Genomic DNA, 15,210 nt, shown 5'->3' with positions numbered 1-15,210 from the left:
GGTTCCCCGGGGAGCCGAGCAGGGCAGCATGGGAGCCCAGATGCTCTCAGTTCCCTTGGGGGGAAGCGTGGGGGCAGAGAGGGGCATGACAGGAGCCCAGTCCCCCAGGGGCACTTCAGGGGGGTACCCCCACACCACCTGGGTCCCCAAAAACCTCTCCAGGACCCCTAAATGCCCCCCACTGCCCCCCTCCCAGAGGCACCAGGAGGAGGCTGATAAGCTATCAGTAATTAACCATTAACAAGTGACAGGTAGGACCCAGCATCCGTCCCTCCCCGGGCTGATAAGAAAGCAACTGATAAGGGGGGGGGGGGGGGGGGGCAAGAGCACCAAGGGCACTCTGAGGGCAGCTGGGCTCGGGGGGGGACCCTGGTGTCTGGGAGCCCACCCTGCTGCCCCCCCCCCAAGGGACCCAGGTGTCCCTCAGTGTCCCCCACAAACCCCAGCTTCCTGCTGCCCCCACCCCGATCCCAACACCAAGGGGACCCCAACCCTAATTTCCAGGGGACCCAGGCTCCCTGCTCCTCAGTGAGGCAGCCCCACATCCCTCTGCCCCCAGGGGATTCAGGGAGGAGCCCCTCAGCGAGCACAGGGGGGACCCAGGCATCCTGGCCCCTGCCCCCACCATCCCTCCAAGGGGACCCGGGCACCCAATGCCCCCCCCGCAGCAGGAGGGACTCAGGGCGAGGTCACCTTGGGGCGGTTCCCGGGGCTATAAGGGGAGGTCAGGAGCAGACTGGGAGCCACTGGGAGCTGCTGGGAGCTGCCAGGAGCCGCCATGGGGAAGGAGGTGAGGGCTGGGGGCGCAGGAGACATGGGGTAAATGGAGATGGAGATGGAGATGGAGATGGAGAGAGATGGAGATGGGCTGTGGGCCGGAAATGGGCCATGAGAGGGAAGAATGGATGGACAGAGGGCCAGGTGGATGGAGGGACAGACAGCAGGACACCCGGAGGGAGAGGAGGAGGCAAGAGATGAGGGGAGAGATGGCAGTGGGATGCTGTAAGGATGGAGGGACCACCCCCAACCCCAGCCGAACCTCTGACCCCCAATTCCTGACCCCCAGGAGAGCTACGAGCTGGGGCCGCGGGGCCCAGCCCCCCCCAAAGCACCAAAGGGCCGCGGCCGCCGCAAGAAGGAGCAGCTGGAGGACATGAAGAAGGAGATGGATGTGGTATGGGGCACTGGGAGGGAATGGGTACCAGTGGGGGACAATGGTAAGGGACTAGGGAGGGTCAGTGGAGGGCACTGGGAGGTCAACTGGTGGGACTGGGAGGTCAACAAATGTTATTGGGTCACTGGGAGGGACCGGGAGGGGTCAATGGAGAGGACTGGGTCAAGGGTCAAGAGGGGACTGGGCAGGTCCATAGGGCACTGGTAGAGTCACTGGGCAATACTGGGGGGACACCGGAGGACGCGGAGTCCAGGGGTCAGCGCTGAGGCTGGTGCCCCCAGGATGACCACAAGCTCGAACTGCCCGACCTGGAGGCCAAGTACAGCACCAGCATCACCAAGGTGGGCAGCCCCCGATCTATGACCCGTGCCGACCCTAACAACCCCATTAACCCACCTGTCATGTTGACCCCAATCAGCCTCGTTGACCCTGCTGACCCCACAACCCTTCAACCCCATTGATCAACCCCATGACCCTCATGAGCCCTGTTGATCCCACCAACCCCTCAACCCTTCAACCCCACTGATCAACCCCGTTGACCGCAACAACCCCGTTGACCCCACCAACCCCACAGCCCTTATACCCCACAACCCCCATGGTCCCTGTTGACCTCACAACCATGCTGACCCCCGCAGGGCCTGGTGGGGGCGGTGGCGGCTGAGCGGCTGCTGCGGGATGGCCCCAACGAGCTGCGCCCCCCCCGGGGGACCCCTGAGTGCGTCAAGTTTGGGCGGCAGCTGGCTGGGGGGCTCCAGTGCCTGATGTGGGTAGCAGCGGCCATTTGCCTCATCGCCTACGGCGTGCAGGAGGGGCAGGGCGATCGCGGCAGCGCTGACAACGTAGGCCTGGGGCGGATAGCTGGGGGGGTGACACCTGGTGGGGGGACACCTGGAAGCCAGGGGTCTTTGGGAGAGGGGAATGTGGGTGGCTCCAGGGAGTCCCCAAGTTCCTGGGACCTTCTGGGGGGTACCTGGATGCCTGGGTCCCTTGTGGTGCTGGAGGTGGGGGACACCAGGGACCCTTTGTGGGAGAGAGTATGGGTGCCTGGGGCCCTCCGGAGGCGTAAGGACACCTGGGACCCTCTGGGGAGTTGGGGCACATTGAGGGCAGAGGGATACCTGGGTCCATCTTGGCCAGGGAGATGCCCCCACCCCCTTGGTGGGGATACCTGGACACCTGTGTCCTCACAACCTCTATGGGGTGGGTTTTGGGAGGGGTATCCCACTGTGGGAGCTGTCCTGTGGCCTGATCCTCTCTCCCTTACCCCCCCAGCTTTACCTCGCCATCGCCCTCATTGCCGTTGTTGTCGTCACTGGCTGCTTTGGCTACTACCAGGAGTTCAAGAGCACCAACATCATTGCCAGCTTCAAGAACCTCGTCCCCCAGGTGAGGGGGGGCGTACCCACGACCTGGGACCCTGAAGCATGCGATGGGACCCTGTCCCTCATCCCACAGGGTCCCTGTGTCACCTGCAGCAAGCCACAGTGATCCGGGAAGGGGACAAGCTGCAGATCAACGCCAATGAGCTGGTGGTTGGGGACCTGGTGGAGATCAAAGGCGGGGACCGGGTGCCTGCAGACATCCGCATCATCTCAGCCCAGGGCTGCAAGGTGGGCCCAGGCACATGGGTCAGCTGGAGGGGAAATGGGCACCAGGATGCCTGGGTACCCTTGGCTGAGCCGTATCCCCCCCCTTTCCAGGTGGACAACTCGTCGCTGACGGGGGAGTCTGAGCCGCAGACGCGGTCACCTGAGTGCACCCACGACTCACCCCTGGAGACCCGCAACATCGCCTTCTTCTCCACCATGTGCCTGGAAGGTGGGCCAGATGTCACCCAGGCACCTCACATCCCACCCAGTCCCCATCCTGACACCTGGCTTCCCCTGCAGGGACCGCCACGGGGCTGGTGATCAACACGGGTGACCGGACCATCATTGGGCGCATCGCCAGCCTGGCCTCGGGTGTGGAGAACGAGAAGACGCCCATCGCCATCGAGATCGAGCACTTCGTTGACATCATCGCTGGCCTTGCCATCTTCTTCGGCGCCACCTTCTTCGTGGTGGCCATGGTCATCGGATACCCCTTCCTCCGTGCCATGGTCTTCTTCATGGCCATCGTCGTGGCCTATGTCCCCGAGGGGCTGCTGGCCACTGTCACAGTATGGCTTGGGACATTGTGGGAAGGGCTATAGCGCAGCCTGGGCTGTGGGTGGGTCCCATGGGTGCTACAGGGGACTGGGACTCCCCGTGGGTCCTTGGACATCCCATGAGACCCAGGAAGTCCCCATGGGTCCATCACAAAACGTGAGTGCCATATGGGCCCAAGGGGGTTGTGTGGGTCTGTGAGTATCAAGTGCCCTTCAGGAGGTCGCTGTGGCTCCAAGGCCACCACAGGAGCTCCAGAAGGTCCCAAGGATCACACGGGGGCTCGAGGACCTCCAGGGTTCCCCAGAGCCCTGACAGGGTGCCCCTGCACCAGGTTTGCCTCTCACTGACGGCAAAGCGGCTGGCACGGAAGAACTGCGTGGTGAAGAACCTGGAGGCGGTGGAGACGCTGGGCTCCACCTCGGTGATCTGCTCTGACAAGACCGGGACCCTCACCCAGAACCGCATGACGGTGGCACACCTCTGGTTCGACAACCAGATCCACACGGCCGACACCACCGAGGACCAGTCGGGTGAGTCGGGCGCCCGCCTCCCCTCCGTCGACCTCTGTGGGGACCCCACAGTGACCCACGTCCCCTCCACCAGGTCAGAGCTTTGACCAGTCATCGGAGACGTGGACGCTGCTGAGCCGCGTCGTCACCCTCTGTAACAGGGCCCAGTTCAAGTCTGGCCAGGAGAACGTCCCCGTGGCTAAGGTGGGGCCATGGGGGGGCCATGGAGGGGCCATGGTGGGGCCATGGTGGGCTTAGAGGGTCCTATGGGCCGGGAACCCTGTAGAGGACACCACCAAGCCCCGCTCCCACAGCGCGAGGTCATCGGCGACGCCTCGGAGACGGCGCTGCTGAAATTCGCGGAGGTGACGGTAGGGACGGTGTCGGAGGCACGGGGACGCTTCCCCAAGGTGGCCGAGCTGCCCTTCAACTCCACCAACAAGTTCCAGGTGGGTTCCCGGGGCACCAAGGAGGGGGGAGGACAACCTGGGGTGCCGGTCAGGGCGTGGGTCGAGGTGACCAGGAGGGGACCCTTGCAGCTCTCGGTGCACACGGCGGGGGACCGCCAGCTGCTGGTGCTGAAGGGGGCCCCTGAGCGGGTGCTGGAGCGCTGCAGCACCGTCATGATCAAGGGGCAGGAGCTGCCGCTCGACGCCCAGTGGCGGGAGGCCTTCGAGGGGGCCTACGCCGACCTGGGGGGCCGCGGGGAGCGCGTCCTGGGTGAGTGGCACCATGGGGGACGTGGGGGACATAGGGGGGCATGGCGGGGTGTGGGGATATGGGGGACATTGTGGGGTATGGGGGGAATTGGGGACAATGGGGAGGAATGGGGGGGACATGGGGGAATGGGGGACATAACAGGACTGAGAGAGGAAATAGGGACATGGGGGGACACGGGGACAAGGGGGGACATGTGGACATAGTGGGACAGGGAGGGAATGGGGGACATAATAGGACTGGGAGGGGGGAATAGGGACATGGGGGGAAATGGGTCGTGCTCCCATGTCCCCCTGTCTCTGCCATGTCTCTGCTGTGTCCCCAGGGTTCTGCGCGCGCTGGCTGCCCGCAGGGACAGTGGCGGCGGGGACGGACCCCGAGGCGCTGCCCGAGGTGGCCGTGGGCCTCTGCTTCGCCGGGCTGGTGGCCATGATCGACCCCCCGCGGGCCACCGTGCCCCGCGCCGTGCTCAAGTGCCGCACGGCTGGCATCAGGGTGGGACACGGGGACAGCGGGGACGGGAAGGGAATGGAGGGGATGGGGAGGGAAATGAGGACGGGGGAGGACACAGAGGGGACATGGGGGGACACGGAGGGGCTGGGGAGGGACATGGAGGGGATGTGGGGGGGACACGGAAGGGACATGGGGATGGGGACGAGCGAGGAGAAAAACGGAGGGGGGACACAGGGGACGTGGGGGACATGGGGACAGGGATGTGAGGGCACAGCAGGACCACGCCAGCGTCCCCCTTGTCCCCCCCAGGTGATCATGGTGACCGGTGACCACCCCATCACGGCCAAGGCCATCGCTGCTGCCGTCGGCATCATCTCGGAGGGCAGCGAGACCCCCGAGGACGTGGCGGCACGGCTGCGGGTGCCCCTGGAGCAGGTGGACCCCAGGTGGGACCCGACGTCCCCAGGGTTGGGGGGGTGACAGGGGAGCACCCAGACCGGGGGACCCAGTGTCCGGTGTCCCCAGGCAGGCGCGGGCACGAGTGGTGACGGGGGCCGAGCTGGCTGGCATGGAGCCGGGCGTCCTCGAGGGGATCCTGCGCGCCCACCCGGAGATGGTCTTTGCCCGGACATCACCGCAGCAGAAGCTTGTCATCGTGGAGAGCTGCCAGCGGCTGGTGGGGACATGGGGGGGCACTGTGGACATGGGGGGACACCAGGGAATAGGGGGACACTGAGGACACGGGGACAACTCGAAAGCTTTGGGGGATCTGGGGACGTTGGGTGGGTTCGGGGGCACTGGGAGGACATTGGGTGCGGCCCAGCACCCCCCCGGCTGGTGTCCCCAAGTCCGTGTCCCCAGGGCGCCATCGTGGCAGTGACGGGGGACGGGGTGAACGACTCCCCAGCGCTCAAGCGCGCCGACATCGGGGTGGCCATGGGCATCGCTGGCTCCGACGCCGCCAAGAACGCGGCCGACATGATCCTGCTGGATGACAACTTCGCCTCCATTGTCACCGGCGTGGAGCAAGGTGGGACACGGGGAGGGGGACAGAAAAATCTGGGGGGGGGACGAGGGACATTGAGCTGACCCCGCCACCCCCCCCCCAAAGGCCGCCTGATCTTCGACAACCTGAAGAAGTCCATCGCCTACACGCTGACCAAGAACATCCCCGAGCTGACGCCCTACCTCATCTACATCACGGCCAGCGTGCCGCTGCCGCTGGGCTGCATCACCATCCTCTTCATCGAGCTCTGCACCGACATCGTGAGTGCCCGTGTCCCCGGCGTCCCTGCCACCCGGCGTCCCCGACACCCGCCCATCGATGTCCCCAATGTCCCCGCAGTTCCCCTCGGTGTCCCTGGCCTACGAGCGCGCCGAGAGCGACATCATGCACCTGAAGCCGCGCAACCCCCGCCGCGACCGCCTGGTGAACGAGCCCCTGGCTGCCTACTCCTACTTCCAGATCGGTGAGGGGGGGGGGGGGTCCCCGAGCTGGCGGGGGAGTGGCCCGGACCCCCCCGGAGGTAGGGGGTGGTGTGGGGGGGACACAGACAGCGTGCCCACCGTCCCTGCAGGCGCCATCCAGTCGTTCGCCGGCTTCACCGACTACTTCGTGGCCATGGCGCAGGAGGGCTGGTGGCCGCTGCTCTGCCTGGGGCTGCGCCCGCGCTGGGAGGACACGCACGAGCAGGAGCTGCAGGACAGCTACGGGCAGCAGTGGGTGCGTGCGGCCCCCATATGGCCCTATACAGCCCCCATACAGCCCCACATGTCCTCATATGGCCCCTATACAGCCCCCTGTGGCCACATATGGCCCCTAAACGCCCCCCCATGGCCCCCATATGGCCCCTATAGGGCCCCACACAGCCTCATATGGCCCCTATATGGGCCCATACAGCCCCTGTATAGCTCCATATGGCTCCATACTGCCCCATAGAACCCCCATACATCCCCATACAGCCCCTATACAGCCCCTTATGGCTCTATACAGCCCCCATATGGCCCCATACAGCCCCTATACAACTCCATATGGCCCCATACGGCCCCTATATGGTCCCCATGCAGCCCCATACGCCTCCATACAGCCCCACATGGCCCTATATGGCCTCTCTCCGGTCTCCCCACAGACCTTCGAGCAGCGCCGCTACCAGCAGTACACATGCTACACCGTCTTCTTCATCAGCATCGAGATGTGCCAGATCGCCGACGTCCTCATCCGCAAGACCCGGCGCCTCTCCCTGCTGCAGCAGGGCCTCTTCCGGTGCCTACGGGGGCTATAGGGGCCCAGCAGCACCCATGGGGGCTATAAGGGCCCTGTCTTACACCCACCCCCCCTCCGTGTCCCGGCAGGAACCACATCCTGGTGATCGCCATCGTCTTCCAGGTGTCCATCGGCTGCTTCCTCTGCTACTGCCCCGGGATGCCCAACATCTTCAACTTCATGCCCATCCGGTGGGGGCCCCCCCCCCCACGGTATGTTGTGTCCCCCCCCTAAAAAACAGGCATACCCTGAGCGACCCCTCCCTGCAGGTTCCAGTGGTGGTTCGTGCCCATGCCCTTCGGCCTCCTCATCCTCATCTACGACGAGATCCGCAAGCTGGGCGTGCGGCGGCACCCAGGGAGTCAGTTCCCCCCAGCAGGGGTCCTGTGCCCCCCCGGGGGTCCTGTACCCCCCCCCGGGGGCCCTGTAACCCCCCTTGGGGTCCCAGGACCCCCCCTCACCCCCTTTTTCCCCCCAGGCTGGTGGGATCGTGAGCTCTACTACTGAGGCTGCCACCCTGCAAGGGGCACGGGGGCATCCATGCCCCCCCCAGGACACTTGGACCCCCCCACAACACCGGGACCCCCCCCAGGACTCCAGGACGCCCCCTGGGACACTGGGACCCACCCCAGAACTCCAGGATGCCCCCCTCCAGGACACCAGGACCCCCCCCAGGAGACCAGGACCCCCTCCAGGACACCCCCCCCCCCCCCGAACTCTGGGACCCCTCCCCAAAACGTACCCCCCCCCCCCCCCCCCCCCCAGCGTGACAATAAAGGAGTCAGAGACACCGCAGGCTTTATTCAGGGGGGGGGCAGGAGGGGCACCAGCAGCCGCAGCGCCCCCAGCCCCAGCGCCGCCGCCCCCAGCGCCCGCACCCCCAGCGCCCCCCAGGGCCCCAGCGCCAGCGCCTGCCCCGCCCACCTGTGGGAAAAGGGGCGGGGCCTCAGTGGGGCATGCCCCCTCCGGGGGGGGGGGGCAAGGCCCCCGCCCATCCCCACCGAGGCCCCCCAGGGTGAACTTGTAGGCCCCACCCGCTTCCTCAAGCCCCGCCTCCCCTTCCTCAAGCCCCGCCTCCCCCTTCCTCAAGCCCCGCCCCCCCTTTACCACGCCCCACCCCCCCTTTTCAAGCCCCGCCCCCCCTTTTCAAGCCCCGCCCCCCCTTTTCAAGCCCCGCCCCCACGCCCCTCCCTTTTCCTATTGGGCCCTGGAGCCACCTCCCTCCCTCAAGCCCCGCCCCAAGGCCCCTCCCCTACGGAGACACGCCCCCCCCCCCCACTTCCGCCCACCCCCAGCAGAAGCTCCAGCCCCCGCATAAGCCCCACCCACCCCCGGAAGCCCCGCCCCCAACGAGGAAGCCCCGCCCACTCCAAGGAAGCCCCGCCCCCACGGAAGCCCCACCCCACCAAAGAAGCCCTGCCCCCTGATTCTCCCCAGGCCCCGCCCCTTTAAGCTCCGCCCCCTTAAAGCACCCCTTTAAGCCCCGCCCCCTTTAAGCCCCGCCCCCTTCAAGCCCCTCCCTTTAAGCCCCGCCCCTTCACGCCCCTCCCTTTAAGCCCGCCCCCTTAAGCACCCCTTTAAGCCCCGCCCCCTTTAAGCCCCGCCCCCTTTAAGCCCCGCCCCCTTTAAGCCCCGCCCCTTTAAGCCCCGCCCCCTTTAAGCCCCGCCCCCTTCAAGCCCCGCCCCCTTCAAGCCCCGCCCCCTTAAGCACCCCTTCAAGCCCCGCCCCCTTCAAGCCCCGCCCCCTTCAAGCCCCGCCCCCTTCAAGCCCCGCCCCCTTCAAGCCCCTCCCCCTTAAGCACCCCTTCAAGCCCCGCCCCCTTCAAGCCCCTCCCCCTTCAAGCCCCTCCCCCTTCAAGCCCGCCCCCTTCAAGCCCCGCCCACCCGGTGAGGAAGCCCTCGTAGGCAGCGGCCACCAGGAGCCCCCCCAGGGGCAGGCGCAGGCGGGGGGGGAGGTCGTGGCGCCCCGAGGCCCAGAGCAGTGCTGCTGCCGCCACGTGGCGCACCTGGGGGGGGGGGCAACATCACCGGGGGGAGGGGGCAATAACACCCCCCCAGGGGCAATAAATCCCCCCCAGGGGCAATAAATCCCCCCCCAGGGGCAATAAATCCCCCCCCAGGGGCAATAACCCACCCCCAAGAGGCAATAATCGCCCCCCTAAGGAAAATAGCCCCCCCCCCAAGGACAATATCCCCGCTTAGGGGCAATAACAACGCTCCCAAGGACAAACCCCCCCCCTTAAGGGCAATAACCCCCCCCCCCCAAAGACAATAACCCCCCCAGGGACACTTCCCCTGCCCCTTTGCCCTCCCCATTTGCCCCCTGTCCCCCCCCCATCCCTGGGGCAGATGCCCCCCCCCCCCCGCAATAAATGGGATTCCTGCCCCGCCCCCCCCCCAAAAAAAAAGCCCCCCCCCTTACCAGGCTGATGTTGGAGTCCAGCCCCATCTGCACGTGGCGCCAGTCAAACTCGATGCCACGCGCCCCCACCCACAACGGGACGCAGCTGGGTGGGGGGGACCAAAAACCTTAGGAACGTGCCCAAAACCCCCCGTAGCCCCCGCCCCAGTCCCCTATAGAACCCCCCAGCCCCCTATAGCACCACCCCGCATCTCCCACATCCATCACAGGTCCCTACAGATGCCCCCAGGTCCCTATAGATGCCCCCCACTCCCCCCAAAGGGCCCCATATGCCACTACAGACTCCTATAGGGCCTTACACCCACCCTATAGGCACCAAAATCCCCTATAGACCCCCCCATAGCCCCTCCTAAAGGGCCCCATATTGCTCTGCGAGCCCTATAGACTGTTACAGCCACCCATCACAGGTCCCTACAGATGCCCCCAGGTCCCTATAGATGCCCCCCACTCCCCCCAAAGGGCCCCATATCCCACTACAGACTCCTATAGGGCCTTACACCCACCCTATAGGCACCAAAATCCCCTATAGACCCCCCCTCCTAAGGGCCCCATATTGCTCTGCGAGCCCCTATAGACTGTTACAGCCACCCTATAGGCTCCAAAAGCCCCTATAGCCCTCCCCGTAACCCTCCCGAAGGACCATATGCCTCTACAAGCTCTTATAGCCACCCTATAGGTACCAAAATCCCCTATAGATCCCTCACAACCCTCCAGTCCTCCCCACAGCCCCCTCACCACCCCCCTTTAAGCCTCCTCCAACCCTAACAATCCCCTATAGCCCCCCACAGGGTCCCATACAGCCCCCCCTGACCCTTATAGATGTCCATACGTCCCCGCAGCCCCCCTATAGCCCCCACCACGCACCGGGACGTGAGCAGCTCGGCCGTGGCCCAGCCCATGGCGGCCACCAGGATGCGGTGCTCCCCTTCCCCGCGCCCCGGCCCAGCGCCAGCTGCAGCCCCCCCAGGTCGGCCACGTCCACCGTGGCCTTCAGGAACTCCTGGGGGAGGGGCACACAAAACACAGGGGGGGGGGGCACAACGTATGGGGGGGGTGGGGGGCACGACCCCCCTTTTCCCTTATAGCCCCCCCCGACTTACCCCACCAGGTCGTAGCCGCCTGAGGGACCCTCCCAGGTGGGGAAGAAGGTGGCCAGGAACAGCATCTGGGGGGGGGGAAAGAGGGGGTTGGGGGGGTCTCAAAATTCGGGGGGGGGGTCCTCCAGGCTCCCAGGGACCCCCCCGCGCCCGCCCCCGGCCCAAGGGAGCCGGCCTCACCTTCCCCAGCTGCACCAGCAGGTAGGTGGCTCCCGCCTGCACACAGCGCCAGAAGGCGCTGTACTCCGAGCTGCGGTGCGCAGGACCAGTAAATCCCAGTACGTCCCAGTGCTCACCAGTAACAGCCCCCCAAGCCCGCCCAGGAGCCCCTCGGGATGCCCAGTTCCCCGCAATGCCCTCATGTCCCCCCCCCCAGTGCCCCTCTGCTTTCCCCCAGTGCATCCCAGTTTACCCGTGTGCCCTTCCCCGTGTCCCCAGTTTGCCCCAGTCTCCTCCCAGTATACCCCAGTCCTACAGCATCCCTACTCGCACCTCCCCAGTCCCCCCTCCGAGGGCACCCCAACCTTCCCCAGTGCCTCCCAGTCCCCTCCAATCTCCTCTAATCCCCTCCTCCCATCCCTCCCAGTGCAACCCAGTGCCTCCCAGTCCCTCCCACTCCCTCTTAGCCACCTCCCAGTACGCACCAGTCCCTCCTGGTCCCCCTCCAGTGCTCCTGCCCCCTTCCCAGTACAACCCGGTCTCCCCCAGTCCCTCCCATTTCCCCTGAAGTCCCCCCTACTCCCTCCCAGTACAACCACCCAGTCTCCCCCAGCCCTTTCCCAGTCCATTCCAGTCCCTCCCAGTAAGGCCCAGAGACCCCCAGTCTCTCCCCAGTCCCTCCCAGCGCCCCCAGTCCCTTCCCACTCCCTCCCAGTAAGGCCCAGTGCCCCCAGTCCCCTCCCAGTCCCTCCGGCGCTCTCCCAGTAAGGCCCAGCGCCCCCCAGTCCCCTCCCAGTCCCTCCCAGCGCCCTCCCAGTCCCTCCCGGTCCACTCCCAGTAAGGCCCAGCGCCTCCCAGCGCCCCCCGCCCGCACGCACAGCCCGCTGCACTTGTAGGTGATGAAGTAGGGGAAGTAAGCCAGGGCGAAGCAGTTCCCGAAGTGGAACAGCGTCATGGCGCCGGGCACGCGCCGGGCACCGGCCACGGCCGCGGGGACGCGCACGGGGACGCGCCTCCCCCTCCCCCTCCCCCCTCCCAGCGCGGTGCACGGCGGGAAGGCCCCGCCCCCGCGGGACTACAACTCCCAGCGCGCCCCGCGCCACGCCCACAGTGACGTCAGAAGCCCACCCCCTCTTGGGCACACCCCCACGCAGCGAGCCTCCCCCGAGGCGACGCCACGCCCCCGCCGTGAGGCCACGCCCCTCCCCATGAGGCCACGCCCCCGCGATGAGGCCACGCCCCCTCCGCGTTAGGCCACGCCCCCTCCGCGTTAGGCCACGCCCCCCACACGGCACCAGCACCACACGGGACAGTCACGGGTGGGAGCTTTATTGGGGGGGGGGGGGGGGCTGGGGACAGCCTGGGGACATTGGGGCACGGGGGGGGGGGGGACACAGGGACACAAGTGGGGTGCCCCAGTGACAGCGGGGACACAACTGGGGGCGTCCTGGTGACACTGGGGGCATGACCGGGGGTCACAGTGACACTACCGGGGTGCCACGGGGACACGGCGACACGAGTGGGGGGACACGGCGACAGCAGGGACAGGGCCTGGGCGTCCCAGTGACTGCGGGGGCACGCCTGGGGGGTCCTGGTGACAGGGGGACACGGTGACGGCGGGGGACACGGGGACACGGCGGCGCTCAGATCTCCCGGGAGTAGATGTGGCTCAGCAGGTCGGCCACGCGGTTGCTGTACCCGTACTCGTTGTCGTACCTGCAGGGGGACAAGGGGCGGCGTCACGCACCGGGGGGGGTGGGGTGGGGGGGGGGACACGCGCGTACGGTGCCACCCCTCGGGGACACGCGGGGACGGGGACGCACCACGCCACCAGCTTGACGAAGTTGTCGCTCAGGGCGATGCCGGCGGCGGCATCGAAGATGGACGAGTGGCTGTCACCCACGAAGTCCGACGACACCACCTGGGGACGGCGGCGTCACGCTCGGGGGTCCCCAACGTCCCCGCGTCCCCAAACTCCACCCCTTCCCCCCCCCGACGTCCCCAACCTGGTCCTCGGTGTAGCCCAGGATCCCGGCCAGCGGCCCGGCGGCCGCGCGCTTGACGGCGTCCTTGATGTCCCCGTAGGAGGCGGGGGTCGCCAGGCGGCACGTCAGGTCCACCACCGAGACGTCGGCCACCGGCACGCGGAACGCCATCCCCGTCAGCCGCCTGGGGACACAGGGGACAGCGGGGGGGGACAGCGGGCTGGCACCCGGAGCCGAGAGCGGCACCCTGGGGTGCGCCCCGGGACACCTCGGGGACCTCCGGGGAGGACGGTGGTGGCGCGTGGGGAGCAGGGTCTCCGCCCTGCCATCCCCTAGGGGACACGGGGACACCTTGGTGACACCTTAGGGACACGGCGGCACCTCTGGAACAGCCCAGGGATGTCACGACACCTTGGGGACGCCCCGGTGACACCCCAAAGCCCCTCAGGATGAGCGCCCCGTGGCCAGAAGCCCCCCACCAGCACCACGGCGGTGGCGGGGAGGTGGCAGGAGGTGCCAAGGAGGGGACAGGGAGGGGACACGAGGGGACAGGGAGGGGACACGCACCCGTTGAGCTCGGGGATGACCTTGCCCACGGCCTTGGCGGCGCCGGTGGCGGCGGGGATGATGTTCTGGTGGGCGCCGCGGCCGTCGCGCCACGCTTTGCCCGAGGGCCCGTCCACCGTCTTCTGGGTGGCCGTGTAGGCGTGCACCGTGGTCTGGGGACACGGGGACACGTCAGGGACGTGCCACCAGCCCTGGGGACGTGCCACCAGCCCTGGGGACGTGCCACCAGCCCTGGGGACGTGCCACCAGCCCTGGGGACCCGCTCACCATCAGCCCCTCAACGATGCCGAAGTTGTCGTGGACGACCTTGGCCAGCGGCGCCAGGCAGTTGGTGGTGCACGAGGCGTTGCTGGGGGCACGGAGGGGGGACGTCAGTGCGGGGACGCCGCTGTCCCCAAGGTGTCCCCACCTCGGTCCCCCACCTCACCTGACCACCGGCATGGTGGCGGGGTCGTAGGCGTCCTCGTTGACCCCCATGACGAACATGGGGGCGTCGGGGGACGGGGCGCTGATCACCACACGCCGCGCGCCGCCCTGCAGGTGGGCCTGGGGGGGGGGGACGGGGTGTCACCAACACGTCCCCGAGGGCCACCAAATCCCGTCCCCCAGGGCCAACAGCTCCCATTCTCCAGGGCCACCAGCTCCCGACCCCAAAGGTGGCCACCCCTGTTCCTAAGGGCCACCAAACCTCACCCCCGAGGGTGGCCACCCCACGTCCCCGAGGGCCACCAGACCTCGTCCCCCAGGGTGGCCACCCCCCGTACCTAAAGGCCACCAATTCCAAGCCTTGAGGGCCACCAAAACCCCCCGTCCCCCCCCCCCCCCTTGTCCCCGCGCCCCCAGCTGGTGACGGTGACACTCGCCGAGGCCTTGTCGACGGTGAGGAAGACCCCGGTGGACTCCACCACGTAGAGGGCGCCCGCGTCACCCCAGGGGATCTCGCTGGGCTTCATGCTGGGGACAAAGGTGACAAGGACGGTGACGCGGGGGGGGACACCCGGGGAGCCCCCCTCAAAGTCCTTGGGGCATCTCTGACCCCCTCCCCCCACATCCCCCTGTCCCACCGGGGGGTGCTGGTCTCGGTATCAACCCCTCCCCGATGTTCCCCCCCAGGAGGACACTGACCCCACCACCCCCTTGTCCCCCCCCCAAGGTGTCCCCAAGGTCCCCTCCCCACGTCCCCAATGCCCCCCCCACCACTGGAAGACCCTGCTCCCGGTGTCCCCCCCTCCCCAATGATGTCCCCCCAGGACACCGACCCCAGCACCCACCCCGATGTCCCCCCAGCCCCTTGCCCCCCCCCGGAGGCGTCCCCAAAGCCCCTCCCATGTCCCCAACGTCCCCCCCCCCCCCGTGTCCCCAACGCCCCCCCACCACTGGAAGACGCTGATCTCGGCGCCGTCCACCACCAGCTTCCCATCCTCCGCCTTCACCTCGCCCCCGAAGCGCCCGTGGGTGGAATCGTACTTGAACATATACACCTGGGGGGGGGGTATTAATTAGGGGGGGGTGTTAATTGGGTGGGGGGGGTCCCTGCTTCCCCAGCCCCCCCTCACCATGTAGTTGAGGTCGATGAAGGGGTCGTTGATGGCCACCACGCGCAGCCCCTTCTCCAGGCAGGCGCGCAGCACCAGGCGCCCGATGCGGCCAAAGCTGTGATTAATTAATGAGGGGGGGTTAATTAATTGGGGGGGGGGGGCAATAGGATAATTAAGGA

At 67.3% G+C, this 15,210-nt stretch overlaps 3 protein-coding genes across 5 annotated transcripts; 1 reads left to right on the top strand and 2 right to left on the bottom strand.

Annotated features, from left to right (window-relative positions):
• Positions 1–413: 413 nt before the first annotated feature.
• ATP4A (ATPase H+/K+ transporting subunit alpha) lies at positions 414–7,929 on the top strand. 3 transcript variants are annotated; one of them, XM_083853741.1, is made up of 23 exons: positions 414–790; positions 1,067–1,174; positions 1,456–1,515; positions 1,810–2,013; positions 2,447–2,560; positions 2,650–2,784; positions 2,875–2,992; positions 3,064–3,332; positions 3,653–3,851; positions 3,925–4,034; positions 4,145–4,279; positions 4,370–4,550; positions 4,873–5,042; positions 5,310–5,446; positions 5,526–5,676; positions 5,862–6,030; positions 6,112–6,266; positions 6,346–6,469; positions 6,578–6,723; positions 7,130–7,263; positions 7,353–7,454; positions 7,533–7,624; positions 7,742–7,929. In XM_083853741.1, exons 1-23 carry the CDS (start codon positions 779–781, stop codon positions 7,768–7,770), a joined length of 3,054 nt encoding a protein of 1,017 aa, XP_083709867.1. In that variant the 5' UTR covers positions 414–778; the 3' UTR covers positions 7,771–7,929. The 3 variants fall into 3 exon arrangements, with proteins under 3 accessions (XP_083709867.1, XP_083709866.1, XP_083709865.1); XM_083853740.1 differs by having other exon boundaries at positions 4,145–4,550; positions 4,873–5,446; XM_083853739.1 differs by having other exon boundaries at positions 4,145–4,550; positions 4,873–5,446; positions 6,112–6,469.
• Positions 7,930–8,044: 115 nt separating this feature from the next.
• TMEM147 (transmembrane protein 147) lies at positions 8,045–11,896 on the bottom strand (the record flags this gene model as incomplete). The annotated part of the gene is given in 8 exon segments (XM_083853731.1): positions 8,045–8,187; positions 9,148–9,269; positions 9,686–9,770; positions 10,550–10,619; positions 10,622–10,685; positions 10,791–10,850; positions 10,963–11,032; positions 11,820–11,896. Coding segments are annotated over 8 exon segments (669 nt in total). The 3' UTR covers positions 8,045–8,066.
• A 353-nt stretch (positions 11,897–12,249) lies between these two features.
• LOC310891463 (glyceraldehyde-3-phosphate dehydrogenase 2) lies at positions 12,250–15,164 on the bottom strand. The gene is made up of 9 exons (XM_083853732.1): positions 15,050–15,164; positions 14,868–14,974; positions 14,357–14,447; positions 13,921–14,039; positions 13,761–13,842; positions 13,494–13,645; positions 12,948–13,110; positions 12,765–12,862; positions 12,250–12,657 (listed from the first exon to the last, which is right to left on the bottom strand). Exons 1-9 carry the CDS (start codon positions 15,050–15,052, stop codon positions 12,585–12,587), a joined length of 888 nt encoding a protein of 295 aa, XP_083709858.1. The 5' UTR covers positions 15,053–15,164; the 3' UTR covers positions 12,250–12,584.
• Between the last annotated feature and the right edge of the window lie 46 nt (positions 15,165–15,210).

The sequence above is a fragment of the Anser anser genome, assembly GCF_964211835.1.
Source record: "Anser anser genome assembly, contig: HAP1_SCAFFOLD_312, whole genome shotgun sequence".
Lineage (NCBI taxonomy): Eukaryota > Metazoa > Chordata > Aves > Anseriformes > Anatidae > Anser > Anser anser.
The sequence above is the reverse complement of the archived record's forward strand: the minus strand, read 5'-3'. Positions and strand labels throughout refer to the sequence as shown.